General features: G+C 41.9%; 1 protein-coding gene across 1 annotated transcript; it reads right to left on the reverse strand.

Moving 5' to 3' along the window:
• Nucleotides 1-2,550: 2,550 nt before the first annotated feature.
• PI15 (peptidase inhibitor 15) lies at nucleotides 2,551-21,774 on the reverse strand. Its single transcript, XM_053395827.1, has 6 exons — nucleotides 21,546-21,774; nucleotides 20,733-21,070; nucleotides 7,060-7,178; nucleotides 5,882-6,014; nucleotides 5,645-5,760; nucleotides 2,551-4,569 (listed from the first exon to the last, which is right to left on the reverse strand). Exons 2-6 carry the CDS (start codon nucleotides 21,003-21,005, stop codon nucleotides 4,434-4,436), a joined length of 777 nt encoding a protein of 258 aa, XP_053251802.1. The 5' UTR covers nucleotides 21,006-21,070; nucleotides 21,546-21,774; the 3' UTR covers nucleotides 2,551-4,433.
• Nucleotides 21,775-26,569: the final 4,795 nt, after the last annotated feature.

A 26,569-nucleotide genomic window follows, 5' to 3' on the forward strand; every position in this document is an offset into this window, starting at 1 on the left:
GAAACCATTTACTTATATGGTTATAGCACTATAGTCAACAAGGATTTTACAGAAACTATTACAGCTTCAGAATGTGAAGTTTGATTATTGTTGTGATCCCACTGATATTCAGTTCCACTGATATTTTCCTTCTTGCAGAAGATAAAAAAAAATCTATTTGAATATGCCATCATTTTCATATTCATTCTTTCAGATGGATTGCAATCATCAGTTTTGCTTATGCCAGGCCCTATCTGCACTATACACATGTAAAGCAGTATCATACCACTTTAAACATCCATGGCTTCCCCTGCAAAGTACCCTGGGAACTGTAGTTTGTTCAGGGTGCCAAGAGTTGTTAGAAGACTCCTATTCCCTTCATGTAGCAGAACAGCCCTGCCCCATCCCTGTGGAAATCTTTGGTGCCCTGGTCAAACCAACATTGACAAGGCCCAAAAGGGTGGTGTTTCAGGGTGGTTTCTGGGCTTGCTAATGGAGGAACAGGAAATGGCTTGGATTTAAAGGATTCAAAGCTTTCTCGGACACCTGACATGGTCCCAAACTAGGCAGAGATTTAGGCAAGCTTAAGTGCTGGTCTAAGTCTTTTACTCTGATTGCTCCCAATGGGAAGGCTGAAGTGTGAATGTTTTCAAAGCTAGAAAATAACAGAAAAGCACAATAGCAACACACCTTCGCCTTCACTTTGCCTTGCTGGCAAGAGCCCAGCAGAGCTTCAGGTGGGGTGGTTTAACTGCCTTAAGCAATACCATTATTAGTTAAGTAATTGGTTGGCCAATCAATTAAATTTGCAGAAATCTGGATTTGAGTAAGAACAATAGTCCTGAAGCAAAATGAATACTTTATTTGCTTTTTAGATGATGCATGGACAGAAGGCTCAGCATTTCCTCCTGTGTGACAGAATTCCTCTTGTGGTTTTTATAACTACTTATATTTTTAAAAAATAGTAAGGTTTTTTAAAGTACCACTCTATTTTTTGGGTACTGCACTCTACCAAAGCAATTTGGTTCCCTTTTAAACCTAAGCCACTAGTTTGCATGCCCTATATTCTTTTCTCATCTCATTTGTTTTACTAAAGATTGATTTGATAGCCATTTAAACAGCCTGATGTTGATGTCACAGGATGTGGAGTGCTTTGGTAAAGAGATTTTGTGTATCCTATAGGACAATCTGCTTCTCCTTGTCATGAAGGTGACAATTATCAGGGCACATTTGGTAATATCAAAAGTAAAGCTACCACTCAAAGAAAACATTTCTAGCACCATCATGTGTAGTTAACACTATCAGCATGAAATGTTAGCACCAAAAGTGGTTGTTTGGTGAGGAAATCAGCCAAAATACTCAAGTAATTATTAAAACATGTGAAAGCTGTGTTAGACTGCTAACAACATTTTGGACAAGCTAGCCACTTCCTATTCCTGGGACCCCACTGATTCACCATGCATCTGGAAGTCCAATTCAGTTTACTCTGTTCTAGTCCTCTCCCCCCCATCTCCATTTTTTGGTAAATATTTGTTTCATATTTGAAAGAGAAAAAGATTGCAATGTTCCAAAAATTGTATTTTTACAATGGCATGCCTATACCATTCAGGAAGTCACTGATCAGTTTTCACCCTAAACTTAATCAACATGCAGCCCTGTAATAATGAAGGCATTGAGAGAAATAGCAATTCCAGTGAAAGACCGCAGGGACTAGTCACCAGAATTTCTCCTCTGTTAAAAAAGAAACTGCAGCACATTGGTACTGCAACATTTGTGCTGCTCCAATTTTGTACACTGTGTATTTGCCAGCAATGAAGCAAGACAGCAGTTGAGTAGCTGTTGCTCCAGATATTTGATGGATTGTTGTCTAAGCTCTCTCTAGAATTGTCCCATTGTTGTTAGCGAAAAAGACATAGCCTCACACGGAGCTGTTCTCTTAAGCACCATTTGATACTGGCCATGGAGGTAAATGTATATTTCTCAACTTTGCTATTATATAACCATGACTTTCAAACCTCATATAGTCAAGGAATGTTTTCTACATAAGTTTGTTTGCTAAGGGACCCATATTGTTCTGCTAAGGAACCTATGCATCTGCCAATCAGTCACTGACCTGGCCTGCTAGGCTCTTCCCGAAATATAACCGCCTTTCCTTTATATCACAGAAGATCAATAATAATAGAGATGACCCAAGTTGTCTTTCAGGAAAGTTTGACTGCCACTGCTGAACGTCTTATTGATAAACCCTGTGTTTCTGAGGAACCTAATTTAAAACCCACTGGCATCAATCAATCGAAAGCTGATAGTAAGTAACACAAGATTACAGGTAAACACAGTATTTTAAAACATCCTACTATTCTTCAGTCATATAAGTCAAATATGTGATGCATTGAAATGTCTCCTAGCTGTGTGGAGGGGAAACTTTTTTTGAACCCTCCAAAACTTGCTGCCTTTTTAAAACAAAGCTGCTCTTATGAAATAGCTTATCTCATTTTTGTTTCCTGTTGCACTTAACAGTGTGTTTATAATGGGTTAATCCTGGCTTCACTGAAAGGAATGTTTTTTTAAAAAAAAATAAGTCATTGCTTTCAATGCAGCCAGACTTTCGCCCATTCTTAGCACCATTGTTGTAGACTGTGAAAAAGCTTATGCACCTCTTTGATAATAGAAAACTTTTGTTACTTGAACTGTTGAAAGACAGCTATTCCACAGAACCAGCTTATTCATACAATGTAGAAGAATAACAGTTAATGTAATGTATGTATGTAATAGTTTCTGCTACATTACAGAATCATATATTTACAGTTACTAGTTCTGTTTAGAAAGCATAAACACTGTTTTTTAAAAAAGTATTGCATTTTTAATGTCATACTTATCCCCCCCAAAAAAATATTAAAAATATATAGGATTTGCATTTTTCTCAACACTCATCCTCTCCCTAGAGGAGATCATTCATACAAAAGAACAACAGCTTATTTCACAAGAGTAAAATCAGTTTGATGTTGCACCCATGAATATCAGTTACGCTTTAGCTCTTTAGTAACATGTGAAAGGGATATTACATAATTATGGGGGGCAGTATTGTGTTCCTGGCCCTACCTCTAGCATCTGCATGCTGCTAGCCCCCAGCTCCAGACATCCACATGTTACTGTGGTCATCTGCAGCAAATACATCTATGCTTCCTCTGCCTGGCATTTCATTCAGATATATGACTGCAAAGGTTCAACCACAACTATCACTCACAACTCTGTTACCTAGTTTAACAGAACAGAGCCAGTTAAAGATAAAGGTACTGAACTGAGTCTGACTTGGTCATAGGGAACAGCAAATCTGAACAAGGCAAATGCAGCAAATTTTCTACCACGAATGAAGGAGCCTAACAGCTCCATCTAATGTTACTGAACATCTTGATGTGGTCCTGGGACCTGCATCAGCACGACAGCAGCTATCAGGTCTGCTCTGTCAACAGGGAGTACCAATCCAAGGGGGAAGGGGACCACCCTGCAGTGCCCAAAGAAACTTTTATGTCTTCAGGTATGAGCATCTGGTCAGAAAAGGTATGTCAAGAAGGGCATAGCCAGAAAGTTCTGCCTCTTTTGACATGGCTAGGATGTTACTTGCTGCAGCAACGTTTTCCATTATTTGTGCTCTCACAGATAAAATCAGTCCATAGCACCAGGCCACAATTGCAGTAACGCGCATGCTTTGAAGAAAAGAAATAAACTAGAACATTTGCTCAATACTGCTTAGATTCTGGAACAAGAACCCTGTACAAAACATACACTGCTAAGGTTTAAGTAAATTTTTCCTCACAAAATCATCTGAAGACCTCCCCCCCTTTTTTCCCACAAACATTATGATTATTATTTTACCAAAATGCACTTGCTTTTCTCATTCTAAAGAATAACAGACACACAAAAGAATAATTCATAGGTGATTTTGTTCTATTACAGAGTTAATTTGTGTTCCTTAAATTGCTTGATTTGTACATATCTTCTATTTTGCCAGTTTGGCTAGAAGACATTTGTAGAACTCAGAACATTGCATGTCACTACAACCCTGTAATGGTGGAGATTTTGAAGATAAGAAAATATATTCCCAATGACTTTTAAGGAAGCAGAATTTAATTACCTTAAATCCAAGTAACCCAGTTGAGATTGTTTGTGGATCGCTCCATTACTTGCCATTTCTATAGCTTCCTTTTCTTTCTCTTTGTAAATATATGATATTCCTCTCTGCCTATCAGTGATCTGGAAGGGTGACTCTGTCAATTAAGCAGGGCTGAAGAGGATTTTTGCCACATCCAGAAATCTAATTATTCAAACTACTTCACAAAGTACATTTATTATTAATATTATTAAAATTATTTACATACAATATGTGCAAAGTTCAATATACAATATTGTGTTACAGTCTCATTTGACCAGAATAGTTATTGGGATGCTGCACTATTTTACTTAAACCAATATAAGTAGTTTGATGTTACTCCTGGAAAACAAAGATTGTCAGTGCAGGATCCTCCATAACTGGGAGGGCAAGCGGAACACGGCACCCCTACTTTATATGGCGCTTCTCCAATCCAGTTCCCCCTGAGGAATAAAAGTAATAATGTTATTAGCACATAGAATCACTGCTTGAAGTATCTCTCCAACAGATCAATTAGGTTTAGTTTTCTATCTGTTATGTAGGGCTAAAGATTCTGCAAAGCAGCGCTCAGATGATCTGTGCCACAAACTAGATATAATGAGTCCTCGCATTGGAGTGCTCTGTAGACTGTTAGCTGTGGTCTTATATATACTAGCCTTTTGCGCTCTTTCACTCTTGTCTGATGTTCCTAACCCTTGTTTTAGACCTTCTTTGCCTCTTTTGGATTCTTATGGACTTTTATATATATATTCTGTTTTACCTGCTTTTAGTTTTTTTAAATAAAAAACGTGTTGTTGTTTTTAAAATGATTGTACCTCTCCCTCCTTATGCTGGTCTACGACCATAATAAAGTGTTATTGTTGTTGATGATGATGACGTTGATGTTGTATGTAGGGCTAAGTCTATTGTGTGATTCAGTGAAGAAGAAGAAAATCACAGAGTTTGGTACTTGATACGGAATAGTATCATAACCAGATGTGATATTCATGTTATTCAAGTTTCTAGCCCCTTTGGCTGCAAATGTAGGGTTGGAAGCATACAGACAAAGCCAGGCCACCTAACCAAGAATGCCAGGCTTTGAAGAAGAACCCCTGCCTGGCCCTGCCACCCAGATGTGGCAGAGAAGCTGCCAGTGCTGGAAAACCCATGTCCTTCCAGATGTTGCTGTATTATAGTTCCCATCATCCCTACCCATTGACTGTGCCCTCAGAGGTTAATGGTATTCAGAGTCTGATTACCCACCCTTGCTCTACTCTCATCTGTCACAAATGATAGAAGAGAGTAGATAGAAAAAACGTGAAAGTGCCATTATCTCCTCATTTGCTGTCCAGAGCAAGGAGGATCCGCCCTGGCCCTCTGGCAGATGACATCATCACTCATACTGTGAAAAAAAGCCCCAGATCTGCGCTTCCAGCCTCTTCTTGCTCTGTTGCACCACTGAAAAGATGATGAGTCAGCTCAGTCAGATAGCCTGCATGCTAACATGAAATCTGGTGAAAAGAAAAGAGAGCTACTTACTTTGGGGCATAGTTGCATACCAAATAAACAGCTCGTCGCCAGACTGACCCCCAGACATTCATGTTGTGGCATGTGTGGATTGCACAGCCTATTCGATTGGAAGTGGCCCAAACCATCTGAAGAAAGATTAATATCCATTTGTTAGAGTCAAATGTGGAGAGAAACACAGATAGCGTAGGGAGCCGAGCATTGAACTGAAGCATGATATTGATGTATGAAAAGCTGAACTCAAATCACCTGGGTGTAATGTGTGCACACGGGCCCATAGCATCTCAGCGGACACCTTGGATTACAGTCCTGAGGATACGGAAATGCGTAGTCTTTCACTTCATCGTACCATGGCTTCACCAGCTGGAGAATAGATCGATACCTAGGTGTGATTGAAGTCACAGAGAGATAGGGACATTTCTGAATGTTCAGCATTATTGATGTGCATAAGACAGATATTAGGTAAAAGGTAAAGGGACCCCTGACCATTAGGTCCAGTTGTGACCGACTCTGGGGTTGCGCGCTCATCTCGCTCTATAGGCCGAGGGAGCCGGCGTTTGTCCGCAGACAGCTTCCGGGTCATGTGGCCAACATGACTAAGCCGCTTCTGGCGAACCAGAGCAGCACACGGAAACGCCGTTTACCTTCCCACCAGAGCGGTACCTATTTATCTACTTGCACTTTGACATGCTTTTGAACTGCTAGGTTGGCAGGAAAGACAGATATTAGGCTGTGGTTATTTCTTCCACGTGATCAAGTTCTCAGGTATGCTCTGGCCTCTTACAGAGTGACTATGATTTCCATGATCATGGTGTCTTGGAAAACTGACCTATATTTTTGTGAATAAGCCCTGGGACATGCTGAAGAAAATGCATGCTCTGTTTGATGCTAGAGTGTTGCTGATACTTATACATAATCTGTTATTTATATAGCTTCTGATTTTGCTGGATGGACAGAGCTGTGAAGGTGATTATTTTATTTTTTTGTGTATATGTCCTTTTAGAATTTTAGAAGTTTCCAAATGGTGAACAATAAAACAGTATTTTAAAAAATGAAATGTGAACATTTGCATACATTTACAACAACTAAAGAGTGATCTCTTTGCCTAATTTGTATATCATGTATTCTTGGACCCACATCACAATAATTTTCTTTACCAAAATAGCAACAGTCACTGCGTTGTGTCAGACCCCATTGCTGATCCATATGCTCCAGTGTACACAGAGTACTCCTGCACAAATAGGCTCCTCTGTTTACTTCACTGGAAAGGAATGCTCTGTGCCTGGATCCTATTGCATGTGTGAAGCTGGCTCATTAACTAAGTGAAAGGGGCTGCTTTTGTGCCAATGTTCTCAGGAATCTTCTGCATCAGGGTAACTGTTGCCAAAATACATTGAATGAAGATATGCTACAAGTCATCTGCCCACCTTCCAGTCCGTACCGACAGATTTTGTCCCAAGAATCTCATTAAGTATGAAGGGCCATGGTCCCAAATGCAGGTGGCAGCCCATGCTTCAGCAGACTTGGCTAGATTTTCATCCCACACCTGGAAAAATACATATTCTTTAGTAATACTGAACACAGAAACAGGGTGGGGAGTTCTAAAATATTAACTGCATTGTATTAAGTGGGAGCAGGGCTTTTTTCAGCCGGAGTTCAATGGAATTCCACACCTCTCAAGTGGGCTCCATTGGCATTACAGTGGTACCTCAGGTTACAAACACCTCAGGTTACAGACACTTCGGGTTACAGACTCTGCTAACCCGGAAGTAGTACCTCGGGTTAAGAACTTTACCTCAGGATGAGAACAGAAATCGTGCGCCGGTGGCACGGCGACAGCAGGAGGCCCCATTAGCTAAAGTTGTACCTCAGGTTAAGAACGGTTTCAGGTTAAGAACGGACCTCCGGAATGAATTAAGTTCTTAACCAGAGGTACCACTGTAGAAGAGAACAAGGAAGGCATTCGTGGGGAGTTCCAGCACCTCTTTTTCTATAAAAACAGCACTGAAAATGAAACAGAGAGAGTTGAAGGTAACTGCATGGGGTGTGGCAGAACTTTCCCTCTTCCCTAAATCAGATTGGTCACTTCTGCCGTGTTTCTTACACAAGCCTGATGGATCGACCAAACATGATGGTGGTGACTCAGCTAACTCAGGACCCTTCTAAATGGGTGCTTTATTGTGGGTGTATTCTGCAAGATGCTCTTGATCCAATATTCGTGCATTGGTGATGGAAGCATAGTTCCGCTATGCTTCACGCATGCTACCATGTTATTGCTACCTGGAGGTGCTCTGGCACAACAAAAGTGTGACAAAAACCCCAAACCTGAACATTTGTGATAAAAAAGTTACAGGACTTCAGCAGAAAGTTACAGGATGTACATTGCTTAGAAGCAGTATGACCACCCAAGTGCAAATAGTCTTGGACATGGGATCACAAGAGACTGCCTCAATAGCATCATGAGCACAAATCGTTATGAATGCACAATAAAAATGATGTCTGGCAGGCCCCTGAGGCTTAATTCTATGCATGTATAGCATTTTCAGGCATTTGCCTATGCAGTTCTAATAATAATAATAATTTCATAGAATCATAGAATCATAGAGTTGGAAGAGACCACAAGGGCCATCGAGTCCAACCCCCTGCCAAGCAGGAAACACCATCAGAGCACTCCTGACATATGGTTGTCAAGCCTCTGCTTAAAGACCTCCAAAGAAGGAGACTCCACCACACTCCTTGGCAGCAAATTCCACTGTCGAACAGCTCTTACTGTCAGGAAGTTCTTCCTAATGTTTAGGTGGAATCTTCTTTCTTGTAGTTTGGATCCATTGCTCCGTGTCCGCTTCTCTGGAGCAGCAGAAAACAACCTTTCTCCCTTTATACCCCACCCATCTGACTGGGTTTCCCCAGGCACTCTGGGCGGCTTCCAACAAAATATTAAAATACAATGGTCTGTTAAACATTAAAAGCTTCCCTAAACAGGGCTGCCTTCAGATGTCTTTTAAAAAGAGGATAGCTGCTTATTTCCTTGACATCTGATGGGAGGGCGTTCCACAGGGCGGGCACCACTACCAAGAAGGCCCTCTGCCTGGTTCCCTGTAACTTGGCTTCTCTCAGCAAGGGAACCACCAGAAGACCCTCGGCGTTGGACCTCAGTGTCCGGGCAGAACGATGGGGGTGGAGACTCTCCTTGAGGTATACTGGACCAAGGCCGTTTAGGGCCTTAAAGGTCAGCACCAACACTTTGAATTGTGCTCGGAAATGTACTGGAAACTCAAATATGAAGGGAGCTAGGGGACTGTGTGCAGTACACCTGCTCCCAGCATCTCTGCCGCTGCCAGCTTTATCCATGACATTGGTGCATTGAGGGGGCGGGAGATCTGAAGGGGAATCATCACGTTTATTTGCTGGGCAAGCTTACAATCCTATGTGTTGCGGCGCGGAAGATTCTGAGCACATCCCGTCACACACACACACATGCACGCGCGCACACATAGACAGGTTTTTCATTTCAGTCAAGGAAACCAATTCCAAGGCACTTGAGTACATATGCATAAATCATGTCCCTCTGTTTAAAAAAAAGTATATGGACGATATTGGGTGTGAATAAACCTGATGTAATCTCTGGAATGCCCTTCCCACTTGACATAACATGAATAATCAGATCCAAATATGCAGTCATTTCTAGGGTGCTTGGGAAATGTTTTCACTGCACAGTGATCCATTTGGCAGAGCTATTCTGTGACTTGTGGCTTTGTGAGGGGGGGTAGGGGTCTCCTCACAGCTCTCAGTAACTTTAACAAAATACAGCTCCCAGAATTCTTGGGGGGCTCTTTAAAGTAGTATCAAAGTGCTTTAAATGAATAGTGTTTGAATAGTGTTTAACTTAGGGTCAAACTACACATGTTGCAAGGGTTTTGTGATCAGATCTCCCACATGCCATATATCATGGCAGGAAGATTTGGATTGGGCTCTGTGGCAAGCCAGAAGGGATTTTTTAACTCTTTCTCCAGCATGGATTCCATGATGCAAAACAACTCTCTGAAATTGCTGTTGGCTCCAGAAGGGGTGGGTGGGAATAGAGCACAACACAGACACCTTTCTTGCTTAAGCAGTTCAGAGAGGAGGGATTTTGCATCAAGTAGCACAAGGGAAAGGGTTAACCACACCCCATTTACATTATGACCTGATCTAAAACCCCTTCCCTACAGCTGCTCTTAGGAAGAGAAGAACACACTGGGAGATCCAGGCAGTGACAACTTTAAAGGAGAGTATTTCACTACACTAAAGAGAGATTGTTGTATCAGCCTTTGTAGGCGGATCCAAAGATTCTTGACATGAACAGTGGACAAGCATTTGTGCCACAGCTTTGGGAAAACAAATAGGGTACAAGATGTTTTGCAGCTGAAGTTGGCTCTAACACCACCATCCAGCCACAGTCTTCTATGTAATGCAGGTAGAAAGAGATGTTTTCTTGGCCATTTGTATTATGGACCTTTGTTTCTTTAAGCAGTTCAATGGACACATGCAACCTATGTAGCAATCACCATATATGGCCAAGTATACAATATAGAGGAAACCACTTCTCTATCTGCCTGCTTTTTACCCATGACTGGAAAATGCCTCTCCTCTCCTTTTCAGTGCATACTAAGTGATGAAAACACATGAGCTCATTGGAATTTATACAGACAGATTTGGCTGGCATTATGTATTTATTTCAGCTATGAGATCACCTGGATTCTGAGCTGTCCCTTTGCAAAGAAATCATTCTTGCATTTGTAATCTATTGGAAACTCCATATACTAATAGAAATGAATTAATACTGTGATCAGCTAGCAATTGGCACTTTTCTACGAGCAATTGTGTGTGTGTGTTTTAGATTAGTAACTATGTAATCTATTAAAGAACTATAAACAAAGGTTTGATTCAATATTTCAAGTCAATGGTATCCATCCACTGAGGTTGCCATGCATAAATTGTCTTGATGTGCAGCAGGAATAAAATCCCATACACCACCTCACTTCTGGACTTATAAAAATGTATGCATGCAGCAAGAGGTTGCTACACTTGTTAGAAATCCCCTCCCCTTAATACGGTTAGGCATTGGAATGTGTTGTTGGTGTGTGGAAGGGAAAGGTGTGGCCATCGCCTACCCTTTCAAATTGGGTATTCCGTTAAAGGAATCCAGTGGTCGTGGATCCTGTCTGATGCCTGTGTGGTGGGAGGCCATGGCACGACCCTTGGTTACATCAGGGGAGAGCTTATAGTTGTATTAGCATCAACAGGCTCCACCTTCTGGTGAATAAACCCCCTTTGGGCTCACCCCTCTCCGCGTGGGTGGAGTCAATCTGTCGTGGTCCAATGCCTAAGCCAAAAACCTCACTTGCTGTAATCAATAAAGTTGTGGCCTTTTCTTGCCCATTAACCTTATACACTGTGTCCGTGTGTCTTTTTTCCACAAAGCGGGGATCGGGTCCTTGAACCACAATAAACTATTCTCAGACATCTAATTCTAGTCCTATTTCACACGCCATCCAATTATTGATAGGAAGTGTGGGTCAACAGATCTGGCTGAATATAAGTAATGAGTTGTATCTAGAGCAGATCTCCTGAAATCAATAGACAGGACTAACACAGGTCCATTAATTTCAATGCATCTACTCCAAGTAAAACTTAGTTGGATGCAGCCTATAGTTTCCCAATCCCAAAATAATATTTAATAGACCTTGAACTGTTTGCCAACCTTCCAAAATGGAGTCATTCCTTTCAACATGTAGAATGTTTGTTTCTTACCATTCTAGGACATCACAGCACTTCAGCCAATAGCTATAGGGGCTCACAGGTAAGCACAGGGGGGAAACAATGTCATATATGAATATTGTGTATTTCCAAGACCATTTGCAGACTGCTGTTAAACACTGGTCAGTGTGTGTGTGTGTGTGTGTGTGTGTGTGTGTGTGTGAACACATAGATAGAAACAGTGAAAGGCTGCTTCTTTAAAAATCTTTTCTATTATCCATTCAAAATATTGGAATTATTCGAAGTCAAATATGAACATTTCACTATCCCAAACTGGTAGCTTTAGGCTTCTTTTTCAAACTAAATTCAGTAGCATTTGTACAATACCAAGTTAGGGATGAAGCTGATCTGGAAGCCCTGTCCCCTAATTTAAAATACTTAACTTTTATTATCAAAACATGCACAGGGCTTACTTCTAATCCTGTGTGGCTGACTACTCCTGTTTCCATTTCACAAAGTGAGAACTAAGACCAAGAGGCAGTGGTCTGTGCATGATGGCACATAGACCTGGATCGAAACCTCTCATGTTCTACCTGTCAAAATTCAAGGCACTGTATTTGCCATGCTCTATGGAGTTCTTCTGAAAATTTCCCTTGCTTGTGTTGAATTAAACAAAACCTCTGTTATTTCATCAGCAGAATAACCCTCTTGCAAAGTCTTACAGATTGATTTTAGGTCTTGCCAAACTCATCATGCAAATCCTAATTCTATATTCCACTATTAGTCTCCCAGCATTTCTAGGAATTATATTCTCTGGATGCAATTTTTATCCTGTGACATCACTGAATATTCTGTTGTTAACTTAAATAGCTCAAAACCCGCAAAATTCCTTTGTTTTGTTTCAGATATGGAAGTGAATTAATGGTGTCAAGGGGAATAGTTTCCATATGTTTCGGTGCACAGTCCTGAACTCCTTGATATGTCAAAAATAGAATCTCATTTGATAGGATCTTTCTACATTCAGAGCTGAGGGAATAGTCAGACAGTAATTGTACTAAATCATTAATATACACCTAATTCTGATGTCTGCCTTTCACAAGGGATCTGGCTGCATTTATTTTGGGACGACTGATCTTTTAAAAGACTTTCCACAAATATTAAATTTGCATATGGTACATATTCCTACAATCAGACCACTTTCAGGAGAACTGGAGTGAAGCACTCATGCCATAGCTATTCAAACTAGGCCATTCCTTCCTTCCTTCCTTCCTTCCTTCCTTCCTTCCTTCCTTCCTTCCTTCCTTTTTTCTTTCTTTCTTTTTTAATAGTTCAGGAAGCGCTTTGTACTAAAAGGAGATCCTTTCCAATGTCTATTTGTTAAAACTGCTCTGTGATCTTTCATTGTTAACACATTTCCTGGCTTGATTTTTAAAAAACATTTCCAGTAAGAATTTTAGTTCAGTCTGTAGCCGGTTGCTGCAAAAAAGCCACCATGTGGATTATATCATTTGGGGGGACTGGAAAGGGAAGTCAGTTGAAAAATCTACAGCTTTTTACACGTTCTCAGATTTTAATACGCCATTAAAAGTTTCATAGGGACCTGGCCAATTTTCAAAAACATAGCTATGCATTTAAACAGATGCATATCTTGTGATCTTAAAGACATTATGTGCTCTTAATGTATCCATGTATATCCCAGTCAAGGTTCAGTTTTGGAAACATTCACTTTGACAGTCTGGCCAAAATCAAGGCAAAGCAATGATAAGAACATGACTATGACCTTGTTAATGTTTCTTGGCTGACATTGCACACCGACGGCTGCTTCTGATGTTGCATTTCCTTTCTCGCATGTTGGAAATGTAAGCAAAGATTTATCCCACAAAAAGCCATAGGCAGGAGCTGTGACTTTACAATGTCAGAATGGTCACATGTCAGTAAAAAGCAGTGGCCTGCAGAGAAAGTCCCAGGATCTTTATTAGACACGTTTATAATATTTGCCTCTGGTATTCTAAAGCTTTGAAGACGTATGCTTTCAATTAGTTCCTGGCTACTGCCCTGCATGTGTTTTCAAATCTCAAATATAGAAATGAGCTACTGAAAGCAGATCTGAGACAGGGATTTTACCCAGTTGGTTCCTGGGTTGGGATCTAAAGAAGAGGCATGAATGCACAAGAGATTTCCCTTCAAGAAATCCACTTCATCTGCCAGACACAGCAGTTTCCCTCTGCTGAAGAGATAAGCCTCTTTTTAAGTTGAACAGTAACTTTTAACTTTGGCAGTGGGCATCACTGCAGTGAAAATATTTGAAATCTTTGACTGAGCAATGTATTTCTCTTCTTCACTCACACATCTTTTCTTTTCCCCCTGTCCCATCATTTTGATTAGCACAATAATTAACTTACAAAGTAACTGTAGGATGATTGACAGCAGGTTTGTTTATGTAAGAGCTTCCTCACTCATTAAATACTTTTTGTTTATGGGGAAAAAATGGGAAGGTCACCTCCTCTGTGGTTTGAAGGTTGAGTCAACATAGTATGGTGGTTACTGAAGTTGGGAATTAATCTTCAGTGGGATTAATTTTATTGCATGGTTGATATTATGAACTCTCTATTGTGTATCTGATTAGCTGGGCATAGTTCACAGTCCAAGACCATTCAATGTCAACACAGGGCAGCATGTTGTTCCTAGAAATTCTGTAACTGAGAAGCAGCACTCTGACAGTTTTCAGGCCTTGTTTGAATATAAAGGCTCAAAAGAGCATTGCACTCTAGTGGGTCAACAGCTGCCTTCCTGGAAGTGCCATTTGGGAGCTCTCCTGGGTGCTGTAGAGCCCAAACCACCTGCTACTTGTGCTTTGCATATGCTACCTAGGTAGTAGTTGGCTCCTAGATTAATGCAAGCTCTTCAGACATTACTTAAGCAATGTCTTTGGACCATACATTATTCAAAATTGCAGTCTCTTCCATATTTGGCTGGCAGTGCAAGTCCACAGAGCCATTGTCTAAGCTATATAAATTGTAGCTCCATTTCCCCATCTCTCTCTGACGTTGCTCCTGTACAACTCTGAGTGCTGGTGCCACAACACATCTTGTCCTCTATATACTACAGTACACATTATTGGAAGTTAGATGAGGCAGTAGAACCACCAGGTTCTGCAGCAACACAACTTCTTATAGTAGCTTTGAGTGACTAACAGTAAATTGGTACAGTATTCAAACATGTCACAAGACTCCTTGTGCCCAAGTCTACTTATCTGCTATCAAAGGAACTTGGAGGTAGGGCAAGATTCAGTTCCCAGCCCTTTGCCGCCTACTGTTGTGTACAAAACAATATTGCAAGGTTCTAAGGATATTCAGTGGAGTGAACCTATGCCTGTGATTTAGTGTGCATTTTTAGTTCGTAACAATTCAGAGGGTCTTTTATGCAACCATAACTGAATGCAAGATCATAACTTGAGCTGGGAAGGTTTTTTATCTAAGGACTTGTCTACACTTCCATTTGCCCTGCCACAAATGGCTGGAAAGCATGAGACAAGCAGAGAACTGCTCAGACCCAAGAGGAAGTGTGGGTGAGCCCCAAGCAGTAAAGCACATACTCTGTATGCAGCAGGGCCCAGGTCTCAGGTTCTCCTGTGAAAAGAATCAGATACTAGGTGATGTGAGAGACCTCTGCCTGAGATCTAGAGACCGGCTGCTAGTCACTGTGGACAATATTGGGCTAGATGAGCATCCAGTCTGATCTAATGCAAGGCAGTTTCCTGTGTCCCTAAGACCGAACTGACACAAACATGCAATTGTGGTTTTCTGAAGGCTTGTCCTTTTCCAGTGGCCTTGGAATACAAACCCATTTTGTGACCTTTCAGCGCAGCACATTTGTAGGCACGAACAATGTGTTCCTAACTACTGCATGTGACATTTGCTATTTGAGCTTCAAAATATGCTAGGGGATCCAGTGTCACTTGCAATGACTACCTTTCAGTGAAACATGGGTAGTTTATAATCAAATTAAAGGCCTCATTCAGGCTGCACTTTCTAGACACACTTGCCTGGAAGTAAATCCCATTGCAAACTTCTAGACATAGGTAGGATTGTGCAGTAAGGATTTATGCCAAGAATGATAATGTGTGATTGGAGATACAAAATATATGCCATTTCAACTAAAGTGTTTGGGAGCTAGGTTAATAATTGCATGTGTTGGTGCCTTCTCTTTGGTGGTGCCAAGCTTATGGAACTCTTTCCCTAGGAGAAAGAGTTAGAAGATAGTATTGATATAGTGAGCAAAATGGAAACCTGGTCACTCTGTACATCAAAGAGAGCATTGAGTCCAGCAAGGTAGAAACCCCAAAAGGGGCAGACTCCTCTGCAGAATTATTGTAGCTGATGGTACTGGACGCCAATAATAATTGCATACTGGGGACATGCTATTGTTCCCCTAATTGGTCTGCCATTTTTAGTGTCTTCTTAAGACCTCTGTGTACTTAAGTTGCTGGAAGTCACAGGAGAAATGAATGCTCTTGTGCTTGAGTCCTGTTTGCCAATTTCTTACAGGCATCTGCTTGGACACTGTGAGTACAGAATCTTGGACTAGATGGGCCATTGGCCTGATTCTGCAGGCTCTTCTTATATTTTTATGTGATGCATTTGCCACTCTCCTTCCCTTATTGTTTAGTTGAAATTTCATCAGATGAAAATTGACCATCACATAGTGAATTCCCCCTTCCCCACTATTGACCACCATGATGTGAAAGATAGAGAGTGAAGCTCTCTACAATAGTGGACAAGATTCAAATAATGAGTGTTGCAATGTAGTTAGGAAACTATAGTTTCCTATAGAGATGCTGAATCATATGGATCTTAAACCGGAGACTGAAAAGACATTGTAGCAGTAGAACAAGTAATTTAGATTTTCTCTTCAAAATTGATTAAATAAATATCCATTGTTATAGTTCTGGGTTCCCCCCTTTTCATTTCCACAGTTTGTCCTGATTAATTTCCTGAACTCTGCAGTGAAAGGTATTGCTGCTTTTGAAGTGATTTTCTTGGCACTGCACAGTCCCAAAACTCAGATGGGGAAGCATGAGTAAGACAGCTTGACACTGGAGCACCACCTCCTAGTCCTGAAGGGAAGATTTGCTTGGTTTTGTTTTGTTTTTTTACTTATTTATTATATATAGTCAAAAACAACCTCCGTTGATATTATATATGTTAATTATTCCTAAAAAGGTTCACCTATTAAAATTAAGTTTGAATTATGCCCTTCCTTCCCTCCTTCCCTCCTTCCTTCCTCTGAATTTTCTACTCAAAATAAGTCAATATTGCTTATAAGTCGTTAGCAATGCGTGGCCATCTAAGATGCTCCTGTGCCTTTAAGATGAACATTATTCTTGTATAATAAAACAATAGCCCTTTCAGAACTATGTGAATTCTTTACTCAGTAGGTAACAGAATTTCTGCTGAGCCAGCCTATTTGTTACATTAAAATGCATTCACTGAAAGCTGCAAAGAAATGAAATTTTATATGTAGAGCTGCTGTAGTACATAGTAATTCATCTCCAGGGGGCTAGAATGGCAGGATCACATTACTGGCAGGTGCTCCAGAGTGTGCATTGGCTTCCTGAAGCATTCCAGGGACAACTTAAGATGCTGGTCATAAACTATAAAATCCTAAATAACATGCTGCAACATATCTTGGAAGTTAACTCTTTCCCCATACCTCATAACCACCTGTAAGATCAAATAAGAATCTTGTCAGCTATAAGTTTTGTGCATCAAGTAGGAATAATGAGGACACACAGGGAAGTACCCTCAGAAGTGCTTCACTGAGCTGTAGCTCAGCAGCAGAACAGATGCATGAAGAAGGTCCAGCATCTCCAGGTGGAACTGGGAAAGACTTCTGTCTGAAATTTTGGAGAGCTAGATCATGATGGGGTGAGCCCCTGTTGCTCTGTCCCAGCTTCTGCTAACCTAGCAGTTTGAAAGCATACCAACTTGAATAGATAAATAGGTACTGCTGTGGCGGGAAGCTTAACAGAGTTTCCAAATGCTCTGGCTTCCATCATGGTGTCCCGTTGTGCCAGAAGCAGTTAAGTCATGCTGGCCATATGACCCAGAAAGCTGTCTGCAGACAAACGCTGGCTCCCTCAGCCTGAAAGCAGAGATGAGAGCCATAGCCCACAGTCGAATTGACTGGACTTAACCATCTAGGAGTCCTTTACCTTTTACCATACAACCTGTCAACAAGTTCAAGGAATGCTAGAGATGGGTCACTGGGACACAAGAACTAGCTCACCCCTATATCTGTGCATTCAGAGTGAGTGAGAAAGGTATTTGTACATTTAGTTTACTACACAGACAGCACATGCCAGAACTCCCTGCAATGGTGGCAGCTAAAGAGGAGCAGGGCTCCTGCACATCCGCTCAACACCTTCCCACTTTCCTTGAACATTGGGTTATTGTCTGACATCTCCCCCCCATCCCAACATTATAACTTAATGAGGGAGAAAGAGCAAATCTAGATTCTTTAATATGCAACAGAGCTCTAAATCTGGTTGTGCAATTATATATTTGCAAGGGTTTCATGCGTAGAGAGAACTATGGGAATTGCTAGATTTACAAGACTGATTCAACCAACCATTTCCTTGCATATCAACTGGTTTGCCCCATGACTCTTGTTAAGCAAGATTTTTCTTCTAGTTTACATTGTGGGGAATACAGTTAAGGTTGGGTCCATCTCACTCAGCTGATGATTCTGTTGGGTCCTGAAATTTTTTTGGCCAATACCACAAGGTATTCTGGTCCCTTAGAATCCACAAACTTAATGATTGGCTGCATTCCAAGAACATCGGCATTTCCTGGCTCTCAGCAAGCTTGGTTCCAGCGTGCTGCACTTATTGCCAAATGTCTGGTATGAAAAGCTTCGGCAGCAAAGGTAATCCAAACCTGAATGGCTGAAATGGTAAAATTGGCTTCCAAGACACAGACTGCTTATACAAGACAGCAAGCTTTGCAAACATTGGGGGAGGGGAAGGAATCAGGAATCCATCCTTAGAATGCATTGACTAAACACTTGGGCTACTGGCATGTTTGCACAGTCACTGGGATTATCTCCTGCTCTTTCTGATCCCCGTTTTCATGTGTTTGTGTGTTTTACATATTTTCCCCTGATGTCTCTTGTGATGTTGTAGAAAGAAGATGAATGACCTGGATGTACAACACTGTATATGGAATTTATATTTTCTGGGAATGGGGTGGTTATTTTAGTGATGAGGCAGGAAGGAGGGATTTCAGCCAAAGAAAGTCATTCTATTCTTGTTTACTTTGTTGCATATTTGATGCTCTTCTAATATAAAAGCTAAAGAAAAAAAGTATCTGGTGAGCATGTGGGTTGGATGGGTCATGTGGGGCATCAGGGCAGCTTGTATGGGAGCAGTAAAGTACCAGGTGATCCACCATCCCATACAATTAATAGATTTTAGATGTTACTGCTGCAGTATGAGATTCAACCACAAGGAAACGGTGCCATGTGCAAAATGGCCATGCAACATTAGCTGCCTTTTGTGGGGAACAAGGAGGTAGGAGAAGGTGGCAGGAAATCTGTGATCTATATCCCAACTCCTAGATAAGCTGAGGATGGGCCTTTCTAGGTTGGAGGAGGTTTTGTGCTGAATTTCAATTCAAAGTTGTTCTTCCCTGATCCCTTCTCTCCCTTTCTCTGTTTTTGTCCTGGGTCTCTTATATCTGTTTATATTATTAGTCCTTAAGGTCAGTGGTGGAGGAACCCTCTCCGGAACCTGGGGCAGCACAGCCCATACAGACTGCGTACAGACTACAGCCCGTATGGTCACCGTGCGAAAGGCAGCCCTGACGGACAGCGCACATATGGACGGCCATCTTGTCACCCCTCCCAGAGTGGTACCCGGGGCAGACCACCCCCTCCACCCCCTTCCTATGCCACTGCTTAAGGTAGAGATGGGAAATTTGTGGCCTTCCAGATGTTATTAGACTACAGCCTTTAACATCCCTGACCATTGGCCATGCTGGCTTGGGCTGATGGGGTTGTCGTCTTAAACATCTGGAGGGCTGTCCCTGTATCAGGAGATAACCAAGGTGAAGAAAACTCAAAAGTGCTGTGGCACAGTTGCACTTACTAAATGCACCATGAGCTTTCCTGAACAATAGCCTACATTGTTAGGTACAGTGGAGGAGAACTTAACCTAAGCCAATCCACTACAAACTTTTATTGGCTTCACATTAGGTAACTGCCATGACTTTTCCCTCCCTCCCTTAAAAAAAAGAAAGAAAGAATCTTGGAGACTGTAGTTTGCGGAACAGGATGAGAATTCTCTTTTACAGATCAGTAATATCCCTCACAGAACCACAAGCACCATGATTTCCTGGAAAGAGGGAATGGCAGTTCACGTAGTTCAAGTCTGCAATGTTAATATGTCCCATAGCAATGTTAACATACTTCCTTCTATTCCTGGCTTTCTCTCTCTCAAAAGCAGAAACCAAGTATCACACAAACATATCATGATAACTGGAGTGTTAAAAAATATCCATGCTTTAATATTGCCATGGTTTTTAGGGTTATGTTTAACCCTTTAAAACCATGGGAGCATTAAAGCATGGATACTAAACTGTGGGTGAAGTGCTGTAAATTAATATGAGCAAGTCGCCCCAAATCCTCATTCAAATTCCCTCATTCCCTGACCATTTTGCCATGCTGGTTAGAGCTGATGACTACTGGAATTCAACAACATCTGGAGGTCATTCTGTTATTTTAGGTATAGTAGGAACCCTACATTCAGATAAACCATTGCAAAGAAGATTGAAAATCTCCTCCACCCCTGCTCCAGTAAGTTTCTGATTGTTTTTGTGTATTTCATACAGAAAGCACCATTGATGTGTATTGCACCTTGCAGTGATACAAACAATGCAGCATTAATGCAAGAAGTTACTGGCATTCAGAATATGCACAACTGAAGACAGACCTGTAATAGTGGCATGGCAACCACTATTATACCCTATCCCAAATTTCTGTGTCATAAGTGGCCTGGGTTATTCTGTTCATTCAAAGCTCTAGAGAGGTTTCAAAAGCCACTGGTCTAATTTAAAAGAGGGTGGGAAAGGAGAGGGGGAGAAATGACATAGTTTAATATTAAGAGTAGCCAATGTACTGCCTTCCAGTCATTGTTGGACTACCACTCCCTTCATTCCTGGACAGTGGCCATGCTGCCTGGGGCTGATGGGAGTTGTAGTCCAACAACATCCGGTTTGGCGCCACTTTGGCTTAGTAGCATGAAACATCAGCTTTATACTTTCTAAAGTTCAGAAGTGGGTAGGGTAAATGAACGTCTACTTACCATATATTCCATGTTAGATGCTGGTGGGAAGACTTTGCCTCTGACTTGGTTGTGATAATCCAGAATGGCAATCATGTCATTCTGTGAAATATATCGTTTCCTCCTGGTTTTGGGAGGGCTTGCAGAATCCGGAGGAATGTTCAAGGCCGCTCCAGCGTCCGTGTAATTATTGGCTGACAAGAACAGCTCAGTGGAGTTGTGTGACTCTATTGCACTTGTTTCACAGAGAAGGGAAATCAAGAGGGTACCACTGATGGCAGAAATTACTGTCATTTTGGGCCCTGGTGGTGGGGTGGGGAGCAAAGATTTACTTCAACTCACAATGGTAAGCAGAAGATCTGTGAAGGGAAAATGTTTAAATAATATGACTGGGGTGAATGTGAATATCTTTCTCTTTCAGATGAGTTTTCCCCAGCTGTTTAGTCATCTACATAAGGTAACTCAAACTATAATGTTTCCAGAGAGTCAAATAATGCCTTGCTTTGTCTCAAGTTGCCTAGCAACCACATACACACATTGCCCTATAACATACAACAGGATTTATTACTGGCCATCTGACTACAGCATAGAGCATCTAATAGCCTGACAATGAAAGCTCCATCCATCCTGGTGATTAGGAATGTGCTTTTGCACTCATTCCCCCCACCCTACACCCGCAATAAATATTCAGCTGCAAAGCGATAGGCAAGAAACCTGAGAAGACATGGAAACACAGTATCTCACTCGTACGGCTAATAACTGAGTCCAGCAAAATAGGATGTGCATTAATAAAAAAGTGCATGCAAAGCAAACTGACAGAGCTCAATGGCTTACCTCTTTGCAGAACCAAAAAGCCTAGTGTATTGTCCTTCCAAGTTAAACAGCTCTTGTCTGTGCTCTAGTGTGAACCCTTGGAAAGAAGTGTGTGTCTTATTACAAACCCTCAAAGAGAAAGAGAGGGAGAGGGAGAGAGAAACTTTGCAAGCTTTCTAGCGGCTGGCTACAGGAGCTGCTAACAGCTTTTATATGTTAGTCTGTGCGAGCCACGAAGGGCAAATCTTTCCAAGAGTCTTTTGCACAGCCAAAAATGAAAGGGGCGGAGTTTTGCACAGGAAACACAGTGATTGGGTACCATCTGGTTTTGGGGGGGTTTTTTACTGTGGGATATTAGGTTATTATTTCACTCACCCCTACCCCTGACTACAAAGAGGCAAAAGTCAACCCTTTTCCCTTTCAAAACTTTCAACCTTTCCCACAGTTTTTCTGCCCCCACCATCCCCTTCCCACACACAGCTGGCATTCAGTTTGGTTCCCTAATCCCTAGTGCTAATAATTATATATCTGATAAATTGCACATATATTTTGTTTTTCATAAGTTTTCTTTATATAATGATATTATAGCTTGTACTATCAGTACCTTAAAGCAACAGAGAAGTGTTTGGTTGATCAGGCAGTACTGTGTGAAGCCGACACTTGAAGCACTGTTAATAGGTTTATTTTCATGGCAATTGTGAAGCTGGAATGAATAAACTGATAACTTGGGAAAGATGTTCAGTCACCTGAATGCCTGCCTATGAAAAGCTACAGAAGCAGCTTGACTTGAGAGCAAAAGGGGGTCAGGGAAACATCTGGTTCACATTTAGCAGAATATAGTTGGAATTACTTAGGCAGGGAGCATTTCAGCCACTTATACAGCAAAAACTGAGGGCATAACACTAGGTCCGTGAAGAATGCAACAGCAGCAGGAAGGGTAGCCAATCACCCAGAGCCAGGAATCCCATATTATGGGGTTACAGATTGGAGCGCCTTCAATGTTCGGCAGAAGCAGTGCCAGGTCTGGGAGGCCTGAGGAAATCTTCAAGATCAGGCACCTCAAACATTCAGTAAAAATATTGTGTGATGTCAGTGGGCAGAGTATTCACAGGAGAAAGTAATGGAAGCAACAGAAACAGAGAGGAGCACTCTGGGTATACACACAATATACTCAGGTCCTTACCCACTTTGCATACAGAGAACATGTGAAGCTGGTTCACAGTCAAGTCAGATCGCAGATCCATCTAGCTCGGTATTGACTGTACCACATGGGGACAACTTGTGGCCCTCCACTTCCTTTGGGGTGGCCCCTCAAGCTCTGAGAGAGAGAGAGATGAATGAAGATGTCTGTTGTTGTGAATGTGTGAGAGAGTGGGGGCAGGGGAGAGAGAATGGATGGCTGACTAATGAAGGGGCGGAAGAGGGTGGAAGAGGAAGTTGTGGGGTGTATCTTCTCCTTTTTTTGTTTTGGGCCTGGACACCGCCATTAGTATGTGCTACCCAACCACTTTCTCCCCAGGAACATACGGCCCTTGACCCAAAAAGATAGTCTAATACACACTGACTGGCATGGTTTCAGACAGAGGCGGGGTTTTTTAATGGACAGCCATTGAGGAAGAAAGATACAGTGGTTAAAGCAGCAAGCAGCAAGCAATGGCACTTTAATTCTACCAAAGAAATTGCAAGATGCCTAAAGAAGGCCACTCAATGCCTTATTGCTACATAAGGCTCAATCGTCTATTTAAAGGTGTAAATAATATGGTGTTGGAATGTCCTTGAAAATATATATGATGTTCCTGGATCATACCAATGGGCCAGACTTTGGTAATAAGGCACCTTAAGCAATGACAAAATATGGCGCACGCACACACGCACCAAATAGTTCTTGTTTTCACAATAATTCCTTTTGGTACTTTGAGTAGCTACCTGTATTTCCTGGCATTCATCTATCTCAAAAGACAATGGAGTGCACCTCCAGTGGTGAAGTCAATCTGCTGGAGAATCATAGTACCTGATGTGGCTGCAGAGGCTAGTAACTTGTAACTGCTGCCTCCCCCGTTGTTTTTGCTGCATTAGCAGCAGCAAAGTGACCTCTCTGGGACGCAAGCCTGGGCAGTGTGTATGGAGGTCCTGGGCTGCCCAGATGACAAGGCTCCTCTTTTGGCCTCACTGATGTGGTCCAAAGGAAAGCAGAGCAATATATTTAGCACCAACATGGCTGCAGGAGTTGATGGAAGGAGGCATACAAGATGCCATCTAACCTTCTTAGGGACTCCACTCCAGATTTGTGTAGGGTTTACTCCTTTTCTTCTCCCAAAGCAGGTACAGATTTTTCCTCAGGGTTTACTCCCAAAGACTTTCTCACACATAAGCATAGCCATAAGGCAGCGAGGTTTAGGACCAGAGTTTTCCTTCTCCTATATGGGCTACCTTCCCAGGTTGATGAGCCCCATCTACCCCTCACTTTGACAGCATGTGCAGAAACTGCCTATTGATTGTTGTTGTTATTCTGCGCCCCCTCAGCTTATTGTCCTATGTGGGGGGACCACCTGCACTGCCATAAATATGGTGCTGTCCACAGTATGGCTGGCAAAACTGCAGCCCAGGAAGCAGAAATCTGGATAGATGCTGGAGGTTCTGTGGGCCTAGTGATGGCACAATGACAGGCCTACACTGCCTATGGAAGAGAGCCAATCCTATGCTTTTGCTTTAACATAGTCCTGCTGTCTGCTTCCCAGTCTGGGGAGCAAAAAATTAAAGAAGGTTACAGAGCATACTCTATAATCTCCTGAACTGAGCTGAAATTGTGAAACAGAAAAAGTTGGTCCCTGCTACTGCCTCCACAGTGTCTAGTTATATATTGTTTCGCTTGGGGTGGGGCCATTGGTGGCTTGTGCCCATAGGGACTGGTAGAACAAAAGGCAGAGAGACCAACAGTAGGTGAAGTCAAAGCAAATGACAGACAGAGCTCAACAAATTCTAGTTTCATACCCATCTTCCTCTTTGCTAAGTTCTGAAAGGCAACACTGGGCCTTAGAAGGATGTCCCTATTTTCATCAGAGAAATATTGGAGGGGACATCTCTATTTTCATTGGAGAAATGTTGGAGGGTATGATAGAATCAATATTGGGATTTCTACTCAGCCCATCGCTGTGCTCTGCAGGAGACGGCATCCTGCAAATAACATCTTACATCTGCATGTTACTGTGAAATCACTTTGAAATGCTTTATAGGAAGCAGTTCATAAATGGGATAGAGAAATAAATAAAATGACAAGATAACAGGGCCAGCCTTGGGCCAGACCTGCCAGGAATGCTGCGAGTGTATCTGCCATTTTGTATTTTCTGATCGTGTGTTGTATCCTTCCCCTACCCCACCCCCACCCCCAGGCTGAGCATACATTGGATGCAGCTGCCATTCCGCTGGTGTAGTGGCTGCATGTCTCTGGTCCCAGCATAGTGTGAATACAGAATTACTCTGCCAAGAAGACCCCTTTAACTTTGTCAATATTGTATGTCTGGTTAGATTAGTTACAGTTTTATGCATTGAGCTACACAATCGTTATTTTGCCATTGAGCCAAAACGTTAAACAAAAGCCTCTGGTAACGGAAGTAGTCAAAATATTTTCCAAAATGTAGTTGATGCTCCTACTATTTTGCTAAGGGATGAAAACACAAATCTCCATTCCTTATTTTGAAAGCCTAAACATGAAGTTTGGTTTACCAGTTGTCTACAACAGTTCTTTCTGATTCAAAGTGAAATGTCTCTCAAATTGTTAGCAGCTAATAAACTCAAATGAAGGAGTCAGTGTAGCTTTTATACAGTGGTACCTCATGTTAAGAACTTACGGTAATTCGTTCTGGAGGTCCATTCTTAACCTGAAGCTATTCTTAACCTGAGGTACCACTTTAGCTAATGAGACCTCCCACTGCCACCGCGCTGCTGCCACGCAATTTCTGTTCTCATCCTGAAGCAAAGTTCTTGACCCGAGGTACTATTTCTGGGTTAGAGGAGTCTGTAACCTGAAGCGTCTGTAACCTGAGGTACCACTGTACTTTGATTTGGTATTTCTTACTCTACTCAGTAATTTCATTTACTTTGGAAAATACCATATGGAGAGAGCATCTTAAAGCAGAAAGGTGACAGCGGATAAGGAGTGCTTAACATTTTTCATATCTCCCACTTTCCCTCTCCATACCTTATGCCCAAGGTACTTTCCCCGCATGTGAAATAGCAGACAAGAACTGAGGGACAAGAACCAAATCTGTATCTTCTGTAAGTTCACAACAGAGTTTAGACCGGTGGAATTCCAAGCAATGAATTCCAGCTTTCAAAAATGTTTTCAACTTTAAACTTGAAGGTGTCCAAGAACTGTTATGGCCATGCAGCTCAGTGGCATGTGATCTGCATGCAGAAGGTCCTAGGATCATTCCCTGGTATCTCCAGGTCAGGCTCAGAGAAACCCCTGCCTGAAACCTTGGAAAGTCACTGCCAGTGAGTGTGAACAATATTGAGCTAGATCAGGGGTAGGCAACCTAAGGCCCGGGGGCCAGATGCGGCCCAATCGCCTTCTCAGTCCGGCCCATGGACGGTCTGGGAATCAGCATGTTTTTACATGAGTACAATGTGTCCTTTTATTTAAAATGCATCTCTGGGTTATTTGTGGGGCCTGCCTGGTGTTTTTACGTGAGTAGAATGTGTGCTTTTATTTAAAATGCATCTCTGGGTTATTTGTGGGGCATAGGAATTCATTCATCCCCCCCAAAAAAAAACTATAGTCCGGCCCCCCCACAAGGTCTGAGGGACAGTGGAACAGCCCACTGCTGAAAAAGTTTGCTCACCCCTGAGCTACTTGGACCAATGGTGTCGTTCAGATTAAGTCTCCTACCTATGTTCCTGTGTTCCTTCAAACACACACACCTTTCTGAAATTTGAAATGGCCTCTTACAGTGATGATATACCAGAATCCTCCCTGTCTCTCTGATGTTAAAATCACACAAGTCATTCCTTTAGACTAAAAATTAGCATCCTAAGTCATGATCCTA

This window comes from Podarcis raffonei, chromosome 7 (assembly GCF_027172205.1).
Source record: "Podarcis raffonei isolate rPodRaf1 chromosome 7, rPodRaf1.pri, whole genome shotgun sequence".
Lineage (NCBI taxonomy): Eukaryota > Metazoa > Chordata > Lepidosauria > Squamata > Lacertidae > Podarcis > Podarcis raffonei.